Below are 22,750 nucleotides of genomic sequence, written 5' to 3' on the forward strand. Positions count from 1 at the left end.
GGGATCAAGCTTCTGTCTGAGAGATATCAAAGATTTTTTACCGAGCCTCTGTGTCTGAAAATTGAGGAGTTTTAGAGGACCAGTATGAGGATCGATTCTGAAGCAATTATTATTGAACTGGTACACTTTGCAGACACCAATTTTCTATTCGAAATGCATTAATAGTAATACAATTAGAAAACTGTATCCATAATTGTCACAAATGAAGTGTCTTTTTCAGAAAAATCCAGTATTTTTTCAAGCTTTCTCTCTCTATACCAAAAAATTTAGGAACCTTAAAGGATCTCTATTAGAATCGATTCTATTCTAATTTCCTACTCAAAATCTATTAATAGCAATAAATTAAGAAAACTGTACTCAGAATCATCGCAAATAAAGCGTCTCTTTCAGAAAAATCCATTACTTTTCCAAGCTCTTCCTTTCTCTATCAAAAAATTGAGGAACCTTGAAGGACCTCTATTAGAATCGATTCTGCTCCAATTTCCTATTCCAAATCTATTAATAGCAATAAATTAAGAAAACTATATTCAAAATGATCGCAAATGAAGCGTCTCTTTCAAAAACGTTTATTACTTTTCCAAGCTCTCTCTTTATCGAAAAATTTATGAATCTTAAAGGATCTCTATTACGATCGATTCTGCTCCAATTTCCTATTACAAATCTATTAATAGCAATAAATTAAGAAAACTATACTCAGAATCATCGCAAATGAAGCGTCTCTTTCAAAAACGTTTATTACTTTTCCAAGCTCTCTCTTTATTAAAAAATTTATGAATCTTAAAGGATCTCTATTACGATCGATTCTACTCTAATTTCCTATTACAAATCTATTAATAGCAATAAATTAAGAAAACTGTACTCAGAATCATCGCAAATGAAACATCTCTTTCAAAAACATCCATAACTTTTCCAAGCTCTCTCTATCAAAAAACTGATGAGTCTTAAAGAACCTCTATAAGGATCAATTTCGAACCATTTCCATCGGCCCAGTCACAGACCCTAATCTCCATTTACAAAAGCATCGACCACAACGGCAACGAATTAACCCTTTGCACTCGAGTGGTGACTCTGAGGCACCACTAAAATTTGTTACATCACGTTTTAAGATAATTTTCATATTAACAAAAGTTTAGATTTAGAAAATTATCGCGTAGGTCTCAAGAGTCGATTTCATATGCGTAAAACGCATTTTGTCGTGTAAAATAAAAATACTATAAATTAGAAAAACGATTTTATATTTACAGTTAAATTTAGCTTCGAGCGTAAAGAGGGTTAAGAAAAATCGTCGCAGACGAAGCGACGGTGAAAGATCGGGGAACTTTCTAACGCGGCTTTCCACACGCACCAGGAAGCAGATCTCCGCAGGATCTGGCAGGCAATCGCCTCTATCTCGGCTCCTGCTGACGTGGGATAGTTCACGGGCACGGATCTCCGGTTCTGGGTCAGATGAACGGTCGATCGGATCGGATTGGATCGGATCGGATCGGCTCGGCGTCGTAAGCGCTGAACGCGCGAGAGCGTTCGTGTCCGGGTTCGCTTAGACAGGGTCCGTTTTCCATTCACGAACGGCTCTCCGAACAGCTCTCTGTGGCCGATCCACGTCCTGGTAGATCAGCCCAGGATCGAGGCTCGCGCGGTGATCGGGCCGGTCGCCGCGGAGGCGTTCGTAAAACTCGCGCGCACACCGGCGAACGTCTATCGCACGCGGTTTTATGCCGGCCGCACGTATTATGTGTGCGCGCGCGTCCGTGTGCGCTCGCACGTAACAGCTCACGGGCTACCAGGGGCACGATCGCTCTATTCGACGATCTAAATATTCGTGTGGATACGCCGTGGCACGCGGATATCCGCGTCGCGACGCAGAACAAACGGTTTTCAGTGCCCTCGATCCGCTTCAGCTGGACCAGGACCAGTTTCGGTCGATTCGAGCGACTTCCTTCTTGCCGAGTACGGCGGAGGGGCCCGATTACTGTGCCCCGTTCGCGGACTTTGGGAGTTTTCGCTGCTAGAAACTTACAACGACTTTGACTAAATTAAATGAAACTGAAAAAATACATTTTAACTAAAGTGACAACTTCAGCAATTTAATTCCTTTAATTTCTCTCATTTCTTCATTTTATTTTAATCTCTTTAATTTCTTTAATTCTTTTAATTTTCTTGATCCAGTATTTTATTTCTCTAAAAAATGAAAAAATACATTTTAAGCAATCTGACAACTTCAGCAATTTAATTTCTTTAATTTCTTCATCTTTTTTAAAGTTCTTTAATTTTTCTCATTCTTTTAATTTTCCTAATTCAGTATTTTATTTCTCTAGTTCAGTATTTTTTTCAGCTTTTCGATAAACTTATATCATAAATTAATAAAATTCTCGGTTTAATAAATTCGCTAATTCAATAAAATTTCCGGATTTAATAAATTCGCAAATTCAATAAAATTCCGGATTTAATAAATTCGCTAATTTAATCGAATTCGCGAATCCTGTATTTTAAAAAATCGAAATACTTTTTGTGGCGTTTTAAGAACTTCCGTCCTTCAGACGTTTAATTTTATCAATTAAATAGTGTACCGAAATTAAATAAAAAAATGTAATACGACTTATTCGATGAATATAAAGTCAATTATGCTTGAAAATGAACCAAAGGCACTGTAATTGCCTACCCCACGATAACTCGCTCCACTTACCCTATGACCGGTCTAGCACGGTGTTTCGCGCCTCGTCGGACCCACCCAGTTTCGTTTCGTCATCCTAGCTGTCTTCAGCGACGGCGAAAGTTTCGCGGGTACATAATCGATTCGACGTTGCGAACGCCAATGGCGCGGACACTTGTCGGAATAATAGATCGTGCGCCGGGCTGGACAGCATTGTTTCGAGATTTTCTAGCCGACGGGTCCTTCGTGTGTTGACACTTTCACTGCTGTAACTAGGTTGTTTGTCCTAATGTTACTTTATAGATTGAGCAAAATTACGTTCTGCGAGCTGCCGACTCTACGCGTCGCGCATCATTTTGCGATACTTTCCGCTGAATCTGTACTTCTGCTGTCAATATTTGGACGGTTTAGAAGCTAAACAGTGTAGCCACACTTCTCTTTGAAAATGAGTTACGCAGTTCCGAGCACGTGGTCTTTATCGCAGGATTTTTCTGTCGACAAAGTAATATAGTCGATTTCTTCATAAATAAACAACGAGTGGCTCGCATTAACCACGGAATGACTGAACAAAATTGTTCACGGGGAATTATTCTTTTCAAACGAAAGAAGATATTGACGTTTTTCTTTTATTTCCCTTCCGGTTATGTTCATTTGTATGTTGCCCTATAATGAAAATAGCATATTCAAAAAATATGAAGAATATCAGTGCATTAAATGGGATCATGATTGAGCAAATAGTGATCCGATTAATGACTAGACTGCGGATCTTTGTACAAAATTGCCCGCAATAACTGAAAAATGCAGGAGCATAACACTCATTTTGTTCTTTAATCATTTTAATCAGCTGCATATGATACAATGGTATCTTTAAATTCTTGAGATGCTTTTACCGTTTTAAAGATCAACTCTTTCTTGTCATAAATGCATAAAATCCGCGGTCTATTAATGTCTGACGATTACAACTCGCCAGTTGTTATAACCAATTTATAATAATTATAACTAACGAGTTATAACCGGTAATCATCATTCATATTACTTTTTGCCCGATTATTATAAATTAGTTATAATAACTGACGAGTTACAATCGTTAGTCATTAACGGGCTGCAGATCTTTATGCGAAGCAAAAACTGCCCAAGTTAATTTTGTGTAACATAAATTAGACAAAAATGTGTTTCTTGTTTTCACAATCGTAAAAAATTGACAATAAGATAGCAATATTATAATATAATATTATTAACATTTAGCCAACCGAATGGGGAGATCTCCCCAAAATTAATAAATAAATAAATTCAGTCGATTGATGACGGAATGAATGATTACTGAAAAATTAAAAATGTTTACTTAATTTTATTAAGATTTGCAAAAGCTAAGAAGAGAATGCTGACGAAGTAATTGATGCCATATAAGTTTGTTTTGTAATTTTTGTTTAATTGAATGAAATATTTTAATTTTATGAAAATTTTTTATGGTTTCTAGCGCGGTCGTGGAAGCGTTAATATAAAATAAATTAATATAATATTAATACAATAACATATTATCATTACAATGCCATTATTCATTGTCACCATAAATGCTTGCCACTTCTCGCCGAACTCGCGTCGGAATCGTCGAGTTCCAACATGGCGTCGTACCGACGGAGAAAAATGTTCGTCCCGCGTAACGATCCGCGGCCTAATAACGCAGTCCCGTGTCATCCGGCACGTAAACGGCCGCGCCGACAATGGCAGGATGCGCGGGGCGCATCGACGTCTCGGCTGTCCTCGGAATATTTTCCACGGTGCTGATCGACGACGACGTCGACGCCGCGACGGTGTCCAGCGAGGATGAGCCCAGTCTCCTTGGGACAGGTGCGGGAGAATCGGTATCCTCCGACCTGTTATTGTTCGCCGGCGCGCACGTACCCTCGATAACGAGCGAGGATTACGTCGATTCCGGCGACCCTCGGCACCGAGTGCATCGTCCATCGTTCACCCATGAATATTCATTCTGCTTGTCTGCCGTCCCGCATGGGTGTCGAGGAACTCGTAGGAAATTCCCGAAGTCACGATTACGGTGCCGTAACCGGACCGACGCGTCACACGTAACAGGTGTGTGCACGCGCGCGCGTATGCGTGTACGCGCGATTGGATTTCGACAGAGGATTCCCTCGCTAGGATCCGTGTAAATAGCGCGCGCGCGCATGCGCGGACCGATAACTTTGCCGAGCTCGAAGGTGAAAGAAATTGACGGCTGTTATTGTAATCGGCCGGGCTGACGACACCGCTCGAATCTTTATGGAAATCGTCCGCTCGTCGGAAGGAAATAGCTCTTCTGGTGCGGCGAGAACGGATTCCGTGCCAATCGATTCGGCTGCAGCGTCCGCGCTAAATGCCAGCCGTTATGACACTTCGATTTGATCTTCAAGTGGTATTTGGAGGAGTATTAAGGTCGCATTTGCGATTCATAGAGAGTAGTCATTGACACTTTCTCTTGCCGTCGCTTGGTCTCCGTGCATCCGCGGCGCGGAATTATCTTCGACCGGTCTCGCGAAGTCTTGATGCAGTCTCGTTCATTATATTTCTGCGTTTAGTTGTTAAATGAAACTTGCTCGGAAGCCGATGCAAGTCCATTAACCTCTTGCACTGCGATTTCTTTTGCGGTTACGTTGATTAGATATATTTTCGTCATAAGAATACAAATTTAATACAATTACAATTTTGATTACAATTTTATAATTTCGTTATAGAATACAATTTTTATTCTGGATAAAAGTCCGCGGTCTAATTGTTAATATTGAGTTTATTTCAGAGAGGTCGCGTTAACGATTAAGTCATTAGGGACTGATTTTATTGTTCATTAATTGTTACGATTCGAGTTTATCATTTAGTAACATCTTTAAGTTTGTATGTAATAAATGGAACATAATTGTGAATACATATTGCAATCAACTGTAATTAAGTTGCAATCAAAAACCTGTAACTTTAAAAGTACTCTAGAACATTTTCGATTTCCTTGCAGCTGTTTAAATTGCTCTTTAGGTCTACTTTTTGAGAATCAAATTTCATAAACGAAAGAAATAATTTATTTACATTTAATCTCCCGTTCTTACGATCGCCTTGGACAATTTTTATTTTGCATAACGACGCGCAGTTTGTTTATCACTGTGACTGCAACTTCAGTCAATGTTTTGGTAACACAATTTTCATTAGAATCTCATTTTGTGATTAGATTTTGTAAACTTACGACAAAAATTGGCGTCTGAAACATGAAATGGAAAGAGTTTCCAATACGTGTTCCATTCTAAAGAATTTGTAACAATCGCTCCAAAAAGTCTGCTGCACTAAATCCGAGCTACCCCTACTCTTATGTTATCAAAGAAATTGTTTCGATTATGTGTAATCTTTATGCTACGATAATCGCTACCTAAATAACATTTATCAACCGAAGAAGTGACTAATGAACGCATCTGCGGCGTCCACGGAACATAAATTGCCTCGAAACTATAATGATCGAAACGAACGAATCGTCATGCAAATACAGTAATGTCTCTCTAACTGACGCTCAGATTGTCCACAAAAATGGACAATTTGGGAACAGGAGATACGATTATTCGTGCCTTGCGGCTCGTTTTTATAACTGTTGAAAATCGTTAACTATAAAAACGAGTTGCAAGGCTCGAATTCGCGAGGCTCCTCTTCCCAAATTGTCGATTTTTGTGAACAATATGAGCGTCAATTAGACATTAGCGATCAACTAGACATTTCGATCATTTTGACATTTTGACATTAGAGCGATCAACTAGACATCAATTAGACAATTTGTGCGCTCAGATTGCGCACAAAAATGGACAATTTGGGAAGAGGAGATACGATTATTCGAGCCTTGCGGCTCGTTTTCATAGCTGTTGGCAATTCGTAACTATAACAAATGAACTGCAAGGATCGAATAATTGTATCTTCTCTATCTAAATTGTCCATTCTTGTAGACAATCTGAGCGTCAATTAGGGAGACATTACTGTATTGCGTTTCTAAATGGAATAGACAAAAATGTGGTATCCACCTTGTAGCCATCGATCAGCGAAGGGTTCGATAGGTGTTTACGAACATTTCGTAGCGACGTTTCCGCGATCGAAGATAACGGGCTCGAGTAACGGTTGTTCGCCTAACGGCGAATCGGAGACCTTCGGTCCGATCCGAGGGACCATAAACGCTCGATCCCTTCGAAGAAATCGCGTGCCTCTTCCCTAATCCTCTCCGTCCATGAATACGCTCTACCCGAGCATGATCTCCGGCGGTCCATTCAAGGAGTTTCGTCACGAGGATCGCTTGGTCATCGTTGCATGACTGTAGAACGCGAGCAATTAGCGTGGCAGGGACGCGGAGACGGGAAACGAGAGGAAGACCGACCGATCGCGTGGCCAATCCCTTTCGACCTTGCTCGCGATCGTAAATGATCGATACGCAAACGCCGACCGATCGCGCTCACGCACGCACCTATAACGTGAATCAGGAAGCTGTCGAAAGCTTGGCCTTGGTCGGCCCAAAACGAGCCTAATAGAACACAAAATCGAGAGCAACCTCAGAAGAAAAAGAAGAAAAAAAAGAAACTGGCTGAACGGATACAGCCGTGCTTCCGCCTAATCGGACTTGGAAAATGGCCGCCCTTGGATTTAACTAGGCGAATTCACCGCGATCACGTTGTTATGGTAATAGGAGAACGTTTGAGAGACCAACCGAGCAGCTCGACTCGCCACTGTTATTAACTGTTTCCTAGAATTCGTGCCGATCGTTTTCATTCCAGATTATTATTTCCGTTAGATTACGGTAGATTTTCTGTTAAGAAAACGTATTCATCGATATATAAATAAGATTTACTGTTTATAAATTATAATGGTTCGCGTTCGATAGACCGAAAACGAGAGCGCGAGACTCTTATTTAATTGATATAACAAATTAGAAGGCGACGTCGTCGTTGCCGCCAATTATCGACGAGTAGGTTCACGTGTGTCATCGATCTTGACAACAAAATTTAACCGAGCTACCTTCTTCGAACAAACAAATTGCTTCTCTCCAGCAATTTCCGCGAGATCCGCTCACTCCGAAAGCTCGATTGATTTTTAAAAGAAACGCGCGGATAAAACGATTAATCGCGCGGATGAAACGATTAATCCGCGATCAGCTGCGAAACGAGATCAGCATAACATCGAGGAATCCCGCGGAGATGTGTCATTCCGGCAAGATTAACGCAAACCCGTGCAAAGCGGCTTTTATTGAGGAAGTTGCGGTAACACGAGAAGATCCATCTCCTCGCGCTTCACTTATTCGACTTTACGACCGCTTCGCGAAAGGCTGTTCAGGCGTTCACTCCGACGATGATAAATCCCGTCGGTTCCGCAGAATTCCAGAGCTGCCTCGCAACGGCAGGAGGTTGCCGTTTTCGTATGCAAACTACGTACGTGCCCGCAAGAACGCTTAACACATTAACGACCGGTAGCCTATTAATAGGCTTTTCGTCGCCAACGCTTACCGACCGGTAGCCGATTAATAGGCTTTTTCTCGCCAACGCTTACCGACCGGTAGCCGATTAATAGGCTTTTTCTCGCCGACGCTTATCGACCGATTATTTTGTATTAAGTTATGTTGCGCAGTGGCATTAGTTGTGTTGCTTTGCTTTGTAACTTGCTACAGTGTTATATCGTTTTGAAAAATTTACCGTTCGCAATGACTGAAAAAAGTGGCACCGGAGAGTTTTATTTAGATGATTTGTCAGACTGTCCTGACAGTTATTCAGAAAGTGATAGTGGTGACGACAGTGATAGTAGCGATATCATAACTCGGAGACGAAGATGTGTATTGCCACTAACATACACTGATTCAGAGGAAGATGAAAGAAATATTATTGAGAACGATGTGAATAACAATGAAATTGACGATGAGGTATGGTCGACGAACGACGAGGCAGTAATTCTGGAACCGTTCGAAGGCAGCCCTGGGATAAAAATTATGCCAAGTTCTCCAGAGAATATAATGGACAGTGTCAATTTATTTATTGGAAACGACTTTTTCGAACACTTGGTGATAGAATCCAACCGATATCATTATCAGGTCATGGAGAAATATCGAATTCCATCACAAACAAAAAAATGGACTGATATCACAGTTCCGGAAATGAAGAAGTTTTTAGGACTAATAGTTCTAATGGGACAAATAAAAAAAGACGTTCTATACGATTACTGGTCAACTGATCGAACTATTGCAACTCCATTCTTCTCACAAACAATGAGCCGAAACAGATTTGTGCAAATTATGCAGAGCTGGCATTTTTCGGACAATAACAACATACCGCACAATTCACATAGGCTTGCTAAAATTCAACCTGTGATTGACTATTTACGGCGGAAATTTGTTGACGTTTATAAACATGTCAACAATTATCTTTGGATGAATGTATAATCCCGTGGAGGGGTAGACTCTCGATTAGGACGTATAATCCCGCAAAAATAACTAAATATGGGATACTTGTGAGAGCGGTGTGTGAAGCTATCACAGGTTATATATGTAATTTTCACGTTTATGCCGCTGACGGAAATAAATTGGAAGACACAGTTCTAACGGTTATTGAACCATACAAAAACGTGTGGCACGAGGTCTATCAAGACAATTATTATAATAGTGTAAAAATGGCTAGAATTCTTCTAAAAAATAAAATACGAGTGTGTGGAACCATTCGTAAAAATAGAGGTCTTCCTAAATCATTACAAACATTACGGCTTTCAAGAGGACAATACGAATTTCGCAGGAATCGCCAAATCTTGTTAGAAGTGTGGAATAATGGCAAAAGAAATGTCAACATGGTCTCTACCATACATTCTGCACAATTGACAGAATCCACAAGCAGAAGCAAAACATCAACAGCCCTGATACAAAAGCCTAATTCGATCATAAATTATAATAAATATATGAAGGGCGTAGATCGCGCGGACCAATATCTCTCATATTATTCCATTTTCCGCAAAACAAAAAAATGGACAAAACGCGTTGTAATGTTTTTCATCAATTGTGCACTATTCAATTCATTCAAAGCATACACAGTGCTAAATAGAAAAAATATTACATATAAGAATTTCTTGCACAAAGTGGCAATTGCGTGGACGGAAGATAATGAAACCGAAGATAATTGTACGGAACACGATGACAACCTGCCCAGTCCTGAACTTACAAGGAGAGCACCCATGTTAGACCATCCTGGCAGACTATCGAATTTGGGGAAACACAAACTTATAAATATAGTGACAAGTGGTCGAAGTGTAAAACCCCAAAGACAATGTAGAGTTTGTGCAGCTCATAAAAAAAGAAGTAGAACATGTTTTGTTTGTAAATATTGCGAAGTTCCATTACATAAAGGCGACTGTTATGAACGATATCATACTTTAAAAAAATATTAACTATTTCCTATGTGTAGTAACGACTGTGATACATAAAATAAGTATAATTTACCGTTAATATTATTACAATAAAAGATTTTATTAAATATACTTTTCCTATAATAACAGAAAGCAGACAATTTTATTTAAACACTACACGCACAGACACCCCCGCGTGACACTCTAAACCAGAACAGAGCCGGCGCGAGAGCGAATCCGTGGCTGAGCGGCCGGTCGGACGTGCGTATGCTGTTGAAACGCTAGCGGTCGGTAAAGTGTTAAGCGACCCGCGCGCACGACTACGAGGAAGCGGCGTCGTTGACGGAAGAAATTAACCCGCGGGTGGATTCAATGGGTTGACGCGGCGATGATAGCTTTAGAAAGCTCCCCATTCATGGTTTTGTCCAGGGAAAGTGTTATTTCTACGCGAAGAATGAGGAAGAAAGACGCGCCCGTTCGTACGCGAACGGCGTGCGGTCGATTTTCCCGCGGCTCTTGTTATTTTTCCGAGCGGCAAAATTCGATCGCTGACGCGATCGTCCGCGGTTAAATTTTACGATTACTAATTAGTAATCGCTGATTTCGCTCGCCGTGCGAACATCGAGCGAAGTCCGGCTTTCCAGCCCCGATATCGTTCTTCCACGCGTAACGGAAACTTTTCCAGCAGTTGTCATTTGAATTCCAGATTATCCGTTGCACGAGAGCACGGAATAATTGCGATCTACCAGTCCCAGCGATTTATTATCGGCCGAAGACAAATGATACGGCGGAACGGATCCTCGTCGGAACAAATTTCATCGACGCGCCTGGAACGGTTTCTAACGCGCGTCTCGCGGTCATATTCCGATCGCAATCTCGGAGAACGAGAGTTTCGCGCGTTTGAAAATAAACCGGGGAATCGGTCGCTTTTAAGGAACGCTATTTAAACCGATGGCAAGATAGCAGCGATCATTTTATACAGATCGGAAATATACGAAAATATATGAAAAAGAAATCTACAAAATCAGGATACACAAACACAAGAAATATTTAAAATGTATTTTAAGTATTTCTCACGCTGCATCGAGCTGTGCAGAAATTAATTTTAAAACCTCCATTTTCTCGTTCGAAGAAATTATTTCTTCGTGAACAAATTCGTAGCCGAAATTTTTAGAAAATTTTATACGGAAAATCCATGCGCAATTGTCTTCGATATACATATATACAATGTGTCCCAAAATTATGGTATTTCCGGGAAATGAGGAGTTCCCGAGGTGATTCGAAGTAACTTTTTCCTTTACAAAAATTTTCTCCGAGGCATCGTTTACGAGTTATTAACGAAAAACAATGACCAATGAGGGACGAGCTCGCCTGGCGCTAGACAACCGAGCCAATCAGTGGAACTGGGCTTCGCGCGCTCGTTGGCTGGGCCGCCTCGCGTCATCCGAGCTCGCCTCTCATTGGCCAGCGTTTTTCGTTGATAACTCGTAAACGAAGCCTCATAGAACATTTCTGCTGAGGAAAAAGTTGCTTCGAATGATCCGAGGAACCCGCCATTTCCGGATTACGACACATTTTTGGGACACCCTGTATATGCACAAAGCACTTCACTCTCGTTCGTATTGTTGTCACTTTAACGTGAAAAGCAATCGCGAAAAATCTAAGACGCAAAGATCAACTCATCGCAGTCCGAGCGATTTCATCGATCTCTTAAAACCGCGTCGATTTGACACCGAGGGACAGATACGATTCGCGAAACGAGAAACGGACGAGGGTTCGCGGAGAGCTTAAGTAAACGGGGCGATAATGCGCTCGGAAAAGGAACCGAAAAACCGGCGGCCATTAAGCCGTGGAGGCCGGGCGGTTCTACCGATGGGCACACTACGATTAATCACGAGTTACGAAACAGGGCTAATAACTTTAATTACGTTTCTCGTTGACACGGGGGAATTACACTTGGCTTGGCACGGTACGAATTTACGAGGCGCTGAGACCGGGAAAAGAAGACGCGGGACACGCTGGGAGTCGCGGCGATCGGAGCTCGCAATGATCGCGCGCGCCTCGTTTCGAACGCACGCGATCGTCTCTTTCCCGCAGGAAACTCGCGGCGAAGACACGGCTCTTCCTGGCGCGGGTTTCGATCGATAAGAGAAAATTCGCCGGTGAAAGCGCCGGATAAAAATACGACGGCCGGCGCGTTTAATCGCGACCCGTTCGGACGCGCATTTCCCCGGTTCTGATTAAGTAACGCGCTCGCTCGCTGATTAACCGATTATCTTTATGCCCGCGATTCCCGCAGCCTTGCCTCCGCGATTACTCAATAATACCGGCGGTACGCCTTTCTCTTTATTATGAAAAATCCACGCAGAATCGACCACGGCGGAAGGTCACAAGCCAGTCGTCGAGCGAGCAAACGAGCGGGTACGAGCTGCAACGAGAAACCGAGGTGCACCCGCCGCCGACGCTAAGAAGATGCATTTCGGGAGATGCCTACGCGGTGATCACTCATTCGAGTCGCATCGAACGTACATTCCATCGATTTCATCGACGACGATTCGCCGGTGATACGAACTCGAACTAATTCCGAGCGACCGATCTCGAACTATAATTGCCGATCAATTTCGCAAGATCTAGAACATTTTCAGCGGAGCTGGAGCAACGCATTGAGATCACGTTTACTGGAAACGACTTCTTGGTTCGCCCGAGCTATGAGTCATAGACCTTTGAGAATGATTAATAATCGCCGGAAGGTGGCGCATTAATATTCCAATGTCTTGTCCCTTTCAAGGGAAGGTCTCGAAAAAACATAGTCAAACGGAATAGTTCTTGACCGACTTTCGAAACGGACCGAGCAAAAGTTCAAACCGAAACGGATTAAATAATAAGTCCATTGTATTGTAATTCGTCGAAGCAAGCCGAAGTGGGAACACGCGGTCTGGGAACGCGCGACCAATTGTCTTCCCGATTTCGTTGGGTCGTTGCAGGTTTTTAAAACGCGCGGAGATCGGGAGTCGAGTTTCGTCAAGCCGAATGAAACCGGCGAGCCTGCATCGAGAGAAATCGGGAGTTCGAGCGCGTCCTTTTAATGAAAACTAGAAGTGGAAAATCCGGCGTGATCAAGATAAAGCAAATTTCCTTTTACAATTATGCAGCTTGCACTTTTTATGCATGCGCAGCATGCGTACAAATAAAAACAGTTTAAAAAGATAAGGAGCGTCCATTTTTCAGCGTTACTCGCAAATATTCGCCGCCATTTAAATTTGTTGTACCAGACTGCCGTATATTATTCGACACTTGGCAAGTAGAAACATTACGATGAACCAAAAACGACTCAACAACGCCTGTTTATTGTTAAATATTATAACAAATTCGGTGAAAATTATGCAGAAGTTCCAAAGAAAATTTCGCGCAGAACGTGGAAGAGAAACCTATCCATCGAGCATCGAGGAAACAATTTAAAAAATTGAAAGTGCTTCGCTCGCGGATTAAATTAGTAAAACAAAATCGTCGTAGCATTCGTTCTGGAGAAAAGCTATTCGACTACTCTGTTCCAGGGTTAGCAACGCCTATCTACTGTTAAATATTATAACAAATTCGGTGAAAATTATGCAGAAGTTCCAAAGAAAATTTCGCGCAGAACGTGGAAGAGAAACCTATCCATCGAGCATCGAGGAAACAATTTAAAAAATTGAAAGTGCTTCGCTCGCGGATTAAATTAGTAAAACAAAATCGTCGTAGCATTCGTTCTGGAGAAAAGCTATTCGACTACTCTGTTCCAGGGTTAACAACGCCTGCCTACTGTTAAATATTATAACAAATTCGGTGAAAATTACGTAGAAGTTCCAAAGAAAATTTCGCGCAGAACGTGGAAGAGAAACCTGCCCATCGAGCATCGAGGAAACAATTTAAAAAATTAAAAGTGCTTCGCTCGCGGATTAAATTAGTAAAACAAAATCGTCGTAGCATTCGTTCTGGAGAAAAGCTATTCGACAGTTCCAGGGGTAGCACGGAGCAATCGTTAGCCGGAGAAACCCGGTGATCCCCGGCGATCGCCTCGATCGAACGGTGAAACGCGTATCCGCGATTTCGTCGTCGGTCGCCGGATACGCGCAACGATCTTCGCCTTGGTCCGACCGAAGATCGAGTGTTCCGAGAGCGGGTACACTTAGTTTCAATGATCGAGATCGTTCGGTTAGATCCGCGGCCTCGTCCACCGGGACGGAAGCTGCGAGCAAGCGAGTCACAGCGTCTGGAGTCCTTGCCGGAAACAGTGCGAAACACGATCCCGATGGCTCCTGATCGGAATATTAAGCCGGTAGGCCGGGAGTAGGGCCGAGATCTAGTTCCTCCGCTTCTGGCCGCGCGGCGAGGCTTGTCCTCGCGGCGGAACGTCTCCGGATCGTGTGACTCAGGCTCCAGATCCACCTGGCGCGCGAGAAGCTTCCGAGAATCGATTAAAGTTCGAGGGTTTACGGTGGCTGCCGGCGACCATCTCCGTCCGAGGCTGCGGCCCAAGGTCGCCGGACTAGCCTGACTAGCTGGACCGAATCGGCAAACATTACGCAAACCGCGTTTCCTCGATGCGTCCGGGTTTCACGACTCTTTCGTCCGATTTCGTCTTATTTCGTAGGCTTTCGAAGGTCTGCGTGACGACGCAGTTGCATTTTTATTACTGTTACTGTTACTGTTATTATCACTACTATTATTATTATTAGCATTATTATTATTCATTGTCTATTAGTATCGTGTATTATTAGTATTTGTGTATTATTGTTGTGTATTCAAATTTGTATATTATTATTATTATTACGCTACATTATATCACATTATATTTGTATATTATTATTAGACTGCACATCTTTATGCATTTTTGTGTCCTTATATTCATTTATATTTATCTTTTTCATTTTTTTCAGTACACATTAGTACAAAATTTAGTGAAAGTAATATTTCGTTGTTTTCGAGAACCAAACTTTAAATGAAAATCAAATTAAATTGAGAATTGATATTAATGAAATTAATGAAATGGAAATAAAACTTAAATAGGAAGAAATGAATCACCGTGCAACGTCCACTGCTTGCACCAAATGCAAACGATTTTTAATTTGCACAAAGATCCACAGTCTAATCCTCATTATTATCATTACTATTACTATTATTATTATTAGCGTTTGTCTTTGTAACACAAATGAAGAAAATACAATAACTTCGTAATTGAATGTGAAGCACTGACATAACAATGTTAAATGAACATTAATAATTTTCGCGGAGGGTGGGACCGCCGGGTGATTCTCGCGCATCGCGCAACGGGCCTGGCATTCCACGTCGATGAATCGCGGGCCCTGCGAGCGTGCAACGCTTAGATGCAACACAACCGCCTCGCCGCGCCGTTTGCTGCTCCTCCGACTATTAAGACGTGAATCCAGTTCCCGTATCGAGGCAGCACGCGATCATCCGCGCGCTTCGTGACCCGGATTTTCAAGTCGTGAATCCTGTCGTAATGGGACGTTATCGTGATACAGGATTACCTGTTGCCCGGGAATCTGTCTCCCACGCGATACACGCGCGACTGCGCCGACGCCGCCGGATTATGAAACGATGGTAATGCGCTCTCGATGCCTCCGTTGACAGTAATCTCGATCTCGTTACGCCGCCGCGACTAATTAGGCTCCGCGCGGTTTGAACCTTCTTTCGTATCTGCTACCGACGGAGAGTGGGACGTTTTTGAGAAGCTAGGATAGAGACGAGCCAATTACCGTGCCCCGATAGAGCAGCCTGCAAACGTTTTCGCTACCGAACGCAACATTAACAATTTACTGTGAGATTTTTGAAGGACTTGAAGGGAAATTTCGGAGCTCTTTTCGTGTATAGAAATTTTCCCATGAATCTTCCCTCTTACCTAGTATGATCTATTTTATTGGATATTGATCTTCGTTCGTTCGGTATTTTCTGAAACCTTTTCGCAAGCTTTGCAGAAAATTTCGAGATAATTTTTACGGTATTCAGGAACTTCCGTCTCTTACAGGTTTCATTTTAACAAATAAATTATTCATTAATAAGTGATCGATATTTAAATAAAAATATTTGATATATCTTCTACCGTAAATATGAAGTTAATTATGCTGGAAACTAAACAAAAGCATGCAGTAATTGGCTAGAATACAGTATTTGGATCCACTGCCCTTTGATTGCTTTGACTCTCTCAAATTGCGACGCGATTTGTAGGTTAATGCGAGCCATAAGAAGCGCGGTGGGAGGCCTTGAAGCAGTAGGAAGCGATTGCTCCCCGAATGCAAATTTTAAAGTGTAATGAAACCCAAATTTCGATTCCGTTACTTCGCATTCCCGTGGCGGCGTTTGCGTCGGAATTTTGTGACGTATCTGCCTCGAAGTCCTTGACTTATTTCTCTATCACGGGAAGCAAAACGTACGCAGGTTACTGCTATTATTCCATTACGAACGATAAAACGATCTGCAAGTGGGTCCAACGAAAGAAAGCAGCGATCATGGCTCACATCGATTTCAACGAAAATTTGCAGAGTGATATCGTTTATATGTACGAAAAATGTGTATCAAAATTTGTTGCCGTAGACATCGAGTCGATTATGAGAAAATCATATTCTGCCGTTCTAAAACAAAAGGTACTATCTGTAAAATTTGATAATTTTGACAACTTGATACCTCTAGATCGTTGTATATATTTTCTACACGTGTACTAAATTTTAATGTTATAAATTACACAACATTATTGCCCTATGTTAATAAATATAATAATAATAAATAATAATAAATATATATAATAATAAATAGTAATAATAAAAATAATAATAAATATATATAATAATAAATAATAATAATATAAATAATAATAAATATACGTGCTTACTAAAATATCGAATTACTAAATACTGCAGATAGGACCTTTTGTTTTGAGCGCCATAATTGTTATCGATTCTATCTCCTTGCTACTCGAATACAATAAATTCTCTCCAACTGTCCCCTAGCTTGTAAACAAAAATAGACAATTTGGGAAAAGACAACTATAAAAACGAAGTGCAAGGCTCGAATAATCCTATCTCGTTCTCCCAAATTGTCCATTTCTGTTCACAAGCGCAACAAGAATTGCAGAGAATTCTCTTACAAATTTTACCCCTAATTTTGCTCATAATTCGCTCGATATCTACTGCTAAAATCTGACATACATTTGTTCTAAACATCGCTCTGCCAAAATTTCGTTTCTCGTCCCGTCACACTAATGCCAGCAATCTGCAACTACCAAGAAACAAATTCCTCAGAACAATCGCAGCCTCCGAGAGATTTACAACACGCGTCCCCGAATTAACCCCGAGATCCGGACTGCCGGTTGACAGAACACCCTATATACGTCAGCGTTCGAGGGTGAACAAAGGAGTGACGCGTTGCCGTTCGCAGAAGCGGACGTCGCCCATCCCTCCTCGACTTTTTTCCCGAAACGAATCGACCAAAGACGGGAGCAAAACGACAATGGGGGATCCCGGGACCCCTCCACAAGCGCCTACGCCTACCTGGCCGGAAACGGGAACAGGTTTGCGACGAGGAGGAACCCCGTCGTCGCTCGAAATCCCACGTGAAAAAGACGACGCTCCGAACAATCTTGATCCGAGCGAATCGAATGCGGCGCGAACAACCGCGAGCAAACTGAATGAATCCGGAGATGACTCTGGCTGATTAGTGCAGGTCATAAACCACGCGCCATGCGCAGAAAGCGTTTCGCGAACCTCACCAGCGCCTGGGAATCGTTCAGACGATTAATAGAAACTCGCGTGCATAATTAAATACACATTTCAATGGGGAATCGTGGCGGTGTAAATGATATTTTCGAAAACGTTCTTATCATTGATTGTTATTTATTGATTATTATTTATTAAATGAAAGGGCGCCCTTTAGATCACGGAACGTAATATATGCAGTGATCTAATTCGATTAATTCATGCCTTAAACGCAATCTACACCAAATTGTTAACAAAACTAGCACAAGAAATTATAAAGTTACTTTAAATTAACCGTGGAGAGGTTAGCAAATTTTCTTCGAGATTCGCTTAAACACGCTTCGCAGAGCAAAGTCTTCCCTTCTACGATGAGTCGAAAGAACTTGACGCAATTAAAGAGCACGAAATTGAAACGATCTACTAGATTGGACGCGGTATAGATGAACGAGAAATCAATAAAAATTATAATCAGTGAAACCTAATGACAATTGTATCGTTTTCCCTGTATTAAGCGAAGAAAGGCTACGAACCGACGTCTCTTCGTTCGGACAATTTGAATCGCGGTGTTACGAGATCTCTTAGTATGTTTCTACAATTACGAGTACACCACCGGGTCAAACTGTGCCCGGTAACCGCAGACCGAGAGGGTTAAAATCCGAGCCGGCGACGAAAGTGAGCAAACAGCGTGACACCGCAGCATCGATATCTCCCCAGAAATCATGTTCCCCGTTCAAGAACGCGTCTCTCTTCGGCGAGGAGTTACGAGTGAGATAGCAGGTGTCGCGGGTACAAGGTGCCATGATCCTCTCGCTCCAGGTACACGGAGGCGAGAACACCGTTCGCGATAAGCTGTTTCCCGATGCCGTTCTCTGTGTGGATGATTGGTCTCTGTGTTGGATTGGTATCCGTGTTGAATAAGCCTCTGTGTTGAATAAGCCTCCGTGTTGTCGCGGGCCTCTTTCGGGGCCCGTTCTGATCGACAGCCCCGTCCTTGCTTCTAGCCTCGCCTCGATGCGTGGTCAGCTGCGTCGAAGTTCCCGGTAAAGGTTCTTCTTTTATCCGAATTAAGGGCATATGCCTTTTCTAACGAAGTCCTTATGCGGCTTCCTAGCTATCATTTCAGTAAAAAGCACACAGTCAAATTCAACAATACAGTTTTATTGAAATGTATGATTTATAAAATTGCGTCTATATTAAATCGGGTGTACCACGGGGGTCACATTTTGGCTCACCATTGTTTAACCTGTTTATTGATGACATTCACACCTGTCCTCGGCATTGTTTCTTTCTTCTGTTCGCCGAAGATCCAAATCGTTTCCGTAGATATTCCGCAACATTCTCAACTTTGACTCATGGTGCTTCAAAAATCGACTACTTGCGAACTTAAAGAGACACTGAATTATTCATTTTGTCCATGTTGCATACGAGATTCGTTAATAATTATAAAATTCGTGGCTTCGGCCTGTCTCGAGTCACGCTAATTTTAATACGTTCGTTAATTTTTAATTAGGTTTTTGTGGAATAATTCCACAAAATAATTTTTAACTAGGTTTTAATCATTTCTAACTAGGTTTTTGTGTGGAATAATTCCACAAAATAATTTTTAACTAGTTTTTAATAATTTTTAACTAGGATTTGTGGAATACAAAATAGAATCAATATTTCCTATGGTAAATCTTCGCTTTCCAGTTTCGTTGTCATTAATTGAATCACTTTGATATCGCGTGAATTTTTCGAATAATATTAATTAATATTCGGCACTTAACGTGATGAAGCTCGGTAACACCAGTGTTAACTTAACTCTAAATCATCTTAACGCTAGATTCGGTCGGTAAACGGCACACGTGTTAACAAACGAAAACACTCCTCGTTCCTCGCAATAAGGAAAACTATGACTTACGCCACCATACTTTCAACCCGCTCAAATATTACCAAGTCCAACAACTTTGGTAGCAAATATCTCTCGACGGAAGCATCGGCGAGCATACTCCCAAAGGAGTAGGAAAGATTTGTCTATTTATACAGTAATGTCTCCCTAATCGACGCTCAGAAATGACGCACAAGAGTGGACAATTCGGGAAGAGGAGATGCGATTATTCGCGGCTCGTTTTTACAGTGACCGATTGTCAACGATTATAAAAACAAGCTGCAAAGCCGGAATAATCGTATCTCCTGCTCCCAAATTGACCATTTTTCTTTACAAGCTGAAGGACAATTGGGGAGAATTTACTGTATATATTGAAATTTATATTTTGTTACTCTGTTTACCTATAAAAATGCAAGATTTAGAATATATCGCCACTAAATCTGGTTACAGTAAATTCTTCCTAATTTCTCCTTCAACTTGTAAACAAAAATCAACAATTTGGAAAGAGGAGATACGATCATTCAAGCCTTGCACCTCGTATTTATAACTGTTGACAATCGGTAACTATACAAAAGCAAGTCGCAAGGCTCGAACAATCGTACCTCCTCTTCCCAAATTGTCCACTTTACAAGCTGAAGGACAATTGGGGAGAATTTACCGTACAATATACAGTAATAACAAAACATAAATTTCAATATAATATATTGTGAAATTACAGAGACATTACCGTACTCCCGAAAATGCTCCCGAATTCGTATCCGAAGCACGTCGTCCCAACCCTGAACCACCCTGAACCCTACGAATCCGTAAGGTAAAGGGTATTTCGCCGGTGGCATGAATAAATAATAACAATAAAGCGAGCTTGAACGCGACGCACGGGTCGCTTCGGTGCGCGCAGTAAAGGGAGGAAAATAAAAAAGTCGCGTCTCGAAGAAAAGGAAGAAAAGATCGGTCCTCTCGGCCGTGGCCGAGCGGAGAGGCGGCCCGCGTGCACAGGATCGACGTGCCGTGAGCGCGCTCGCTCGCGCTCGTCACCCTGGGTGGGAGATACGAAGGTATAAAACCGATCTGGCGGTGTGCTGGCAGCCAGTCCAAAGGCCAGATGTGGCGGCGGCTCTAGTCGCACGCGTGCGAGAGAGACGATCCAGACACACGAAACGGCACGGAACGATATACGATATACGAAACGAGGCGCGTACAGGCTCGCGGGTACACGAAAAAAAATTTAGAAAAACACGGCATTCGTCCACAGACGTCCACGAACCGGAAGAGACGCGCGCACCGATCGGCAGAGCCCAGATCTTATGGTTTCGCAGAGCGATCGCCTGGCGAGTCTGCGAGAGTTCGTGCTCGAATTTTCTCGGCGAGAGGATTAACGAGAGAGAGAAAAAGAAACCGAGAAAAGGAGAGAGAGAAAGAGAAAAAGAACCAGGGGTTGGTAAACGGTTCCCTGTCGAGAGGAAGAACCCGCGCACCCTTTGGTGGCTCGCGCACCCTGGTTCGCATCGAGTCCTCCCGAGAATAGTCGCACGAAGCCGAGATTCGAGGTGATCGAGTGGTTTGTTGTGGAATACGTGCAGCTCCGAACCATCAGCCCCCGCGGGAGTGGTGGTTCGAAGGGGTATTCGTCGAACAGTGACGCTCCTAGGCCTGTCCCCTAGAGCAGAGCTAGAGGAGAGGAGAGAGAGAGAGAGACCTCCGAGGTCCTCGCAGTGCATCGATCATTGTCACGGAGTGAGACACCCCCGGAACATGTCCGGAATCCGGATCAACGTGGAGGAGGCCTCAAACGACGGTCGCGAGGACTTCGTTCGAGACGTAAGTTTGCATCGCATGTTTACCACGCGGGGGTTGGAGTTCGCGTAACCCCTCCGATATGATCGCATCGACCTAATCCCGCGGGTCGTTCGCCAGAGCGGCCGCGTCGCATAACTCTGCTCTCGGCGCATCTTTCTCCGCGTCTCGCTTTCTATTCGTCGTTCCTTCCGCCATCGAGATGCCTGCTGCTCGCAGCAGCGGCGGCGGACGAATATCGTCGCGAACCTCGGTTACAAAACGTTGCGACGACGGACTTTCTCGGTCCCTGCGCGGCGGCGGCGGATCCCTTAGCCGGCACACGCGTGCGGCAAAAAGCGGACGAGCCGATCGCTGATCGATGGCTAACCGACGAGGAATATGGCGCGGAAGTTTCTCCTCGGCGACTACTTCCTGACGATCCGACTAATTCGTCCTCTCCCGTTACGTAAAAGCATCTCCGTAAAATTTGAGAAAGTTCGCGGCCGTTATCTAAGAGGAACTAGGCATTTTCCCGGGCCGCGATATGCTGTCGGCGATCATTCCGCGCGAGGTTTCGAGCAACTGCCGTTTCGAGGATCGTTTCTGTGTTAGGGGTTCAACGATCTGCGAACCACGGAACTGGCTCGCCCGATAATCGCGCGGCGTTCTTCTGGTAACAGACGCCGAGAAGAACGCCTTAGGTTCACGGGCAACCTGGCCGCCGCGCGTACACCGTAACACCGTTCACCGCGAATACTTAATAAGCCCGACGCCCGTCCACGGTTTATGTAATGCGAAAACGAGCCGACGCGGTAACCAGTTGAGAAACGAAGGACAATATTGTTCTCGGATGTTTGCACGAATTACATCGGACGGCCGTCGCCGCCGTTTGCCGTCTGTGTCCGCGACATTCCAGCGAGACGGTCGTCTCTGACCTAGGACAGTGCCGTGGCTACTCGTGGTCCGAGAATGCGAGTAGATTTTGGGGAAATTTGGCTCGGACTGCACGGTGTTCGGAATCGTCGAAAGCGAATTTATGTGTCGGAAAAATGAGATGCGTGTAGCGGAATTTTTGATTTTTGCTGTAAAGGTAATTCATTTCTCTGCGTATGTCAGTAATCGGTTCTCTCGATTACTATGAACTAATAGAGGCATGGGAGTAGTGTTATTTTGAAAAAAAGAAAGGTACTTTTGGAATTACTAATTAATTGTTTGGAGGCTACGGTGGTGTGAAGAATTGTAGACTCGAAGTGACTTTTACATTTTTGGCGATGTTTCGACGAAATATTTGTATATTTACAAATATAAAATTATTTATATATTTCT

At 42.9% G+C, this 22,750-nt stretch overlaps 2 protein-coding genes across 3 annotated transcripts in view; one reads left to right on the forward strand and one right to left on the reverse strand.

Moving 5' to 3' along the window:
- The window catches only part of nudC (nuclear distribution C, dynein complex regulator), a 186,011-nt gene that overhangs the window by 133,097 nt on the left and 30,164 nt on the right, over positions 1-22,750 (reverse strand). The window lies entirely within an intron of this gene.
- The window catches only part of LOC117228738 (uncharacterized), a 129,602-nt gene that overhangs the window by 78,738 nt on the left and 28,114 nt on the right, over positions 1-22,750 (forward strand). Inside the window, exon 1 of one of the 2 annotated variants that reach the window (XM_033484706.2) lies at positions 20,723-21,466. The exons of the other annotated variant lie outside the window; for it this stretch is intronic. Within the exon in view, the coding sequence (XP_033340597.1) occupies positions 21,401-21,466 (66 nt within the window). The 5' untranslated portion in view covers positions 20,723-21,400. Of the gene's footprint in view, positions 1-20,722; positions 21,467-22,750 lie in introns of those variants that run through there. 2 annotated transcript variants of the gene reach the window in all.

The sequence above is a fragment of the Megalopta genalis genome, chromosome 12 (assembly GCF_051020955.1).
Source record: "Megalopta genalis isolate 19385.01 chromosome 12, iyMegGena1_principal, whole genome shotgun sequence".
In the NCBI taxonomy this organism is placed as follows: domain Eukaryota; kingdom Metazoa; phylum Arthropoda; class Insecta; order Hymenoptera; family Halictidae; genus Megalopta; species Megalopta genalis.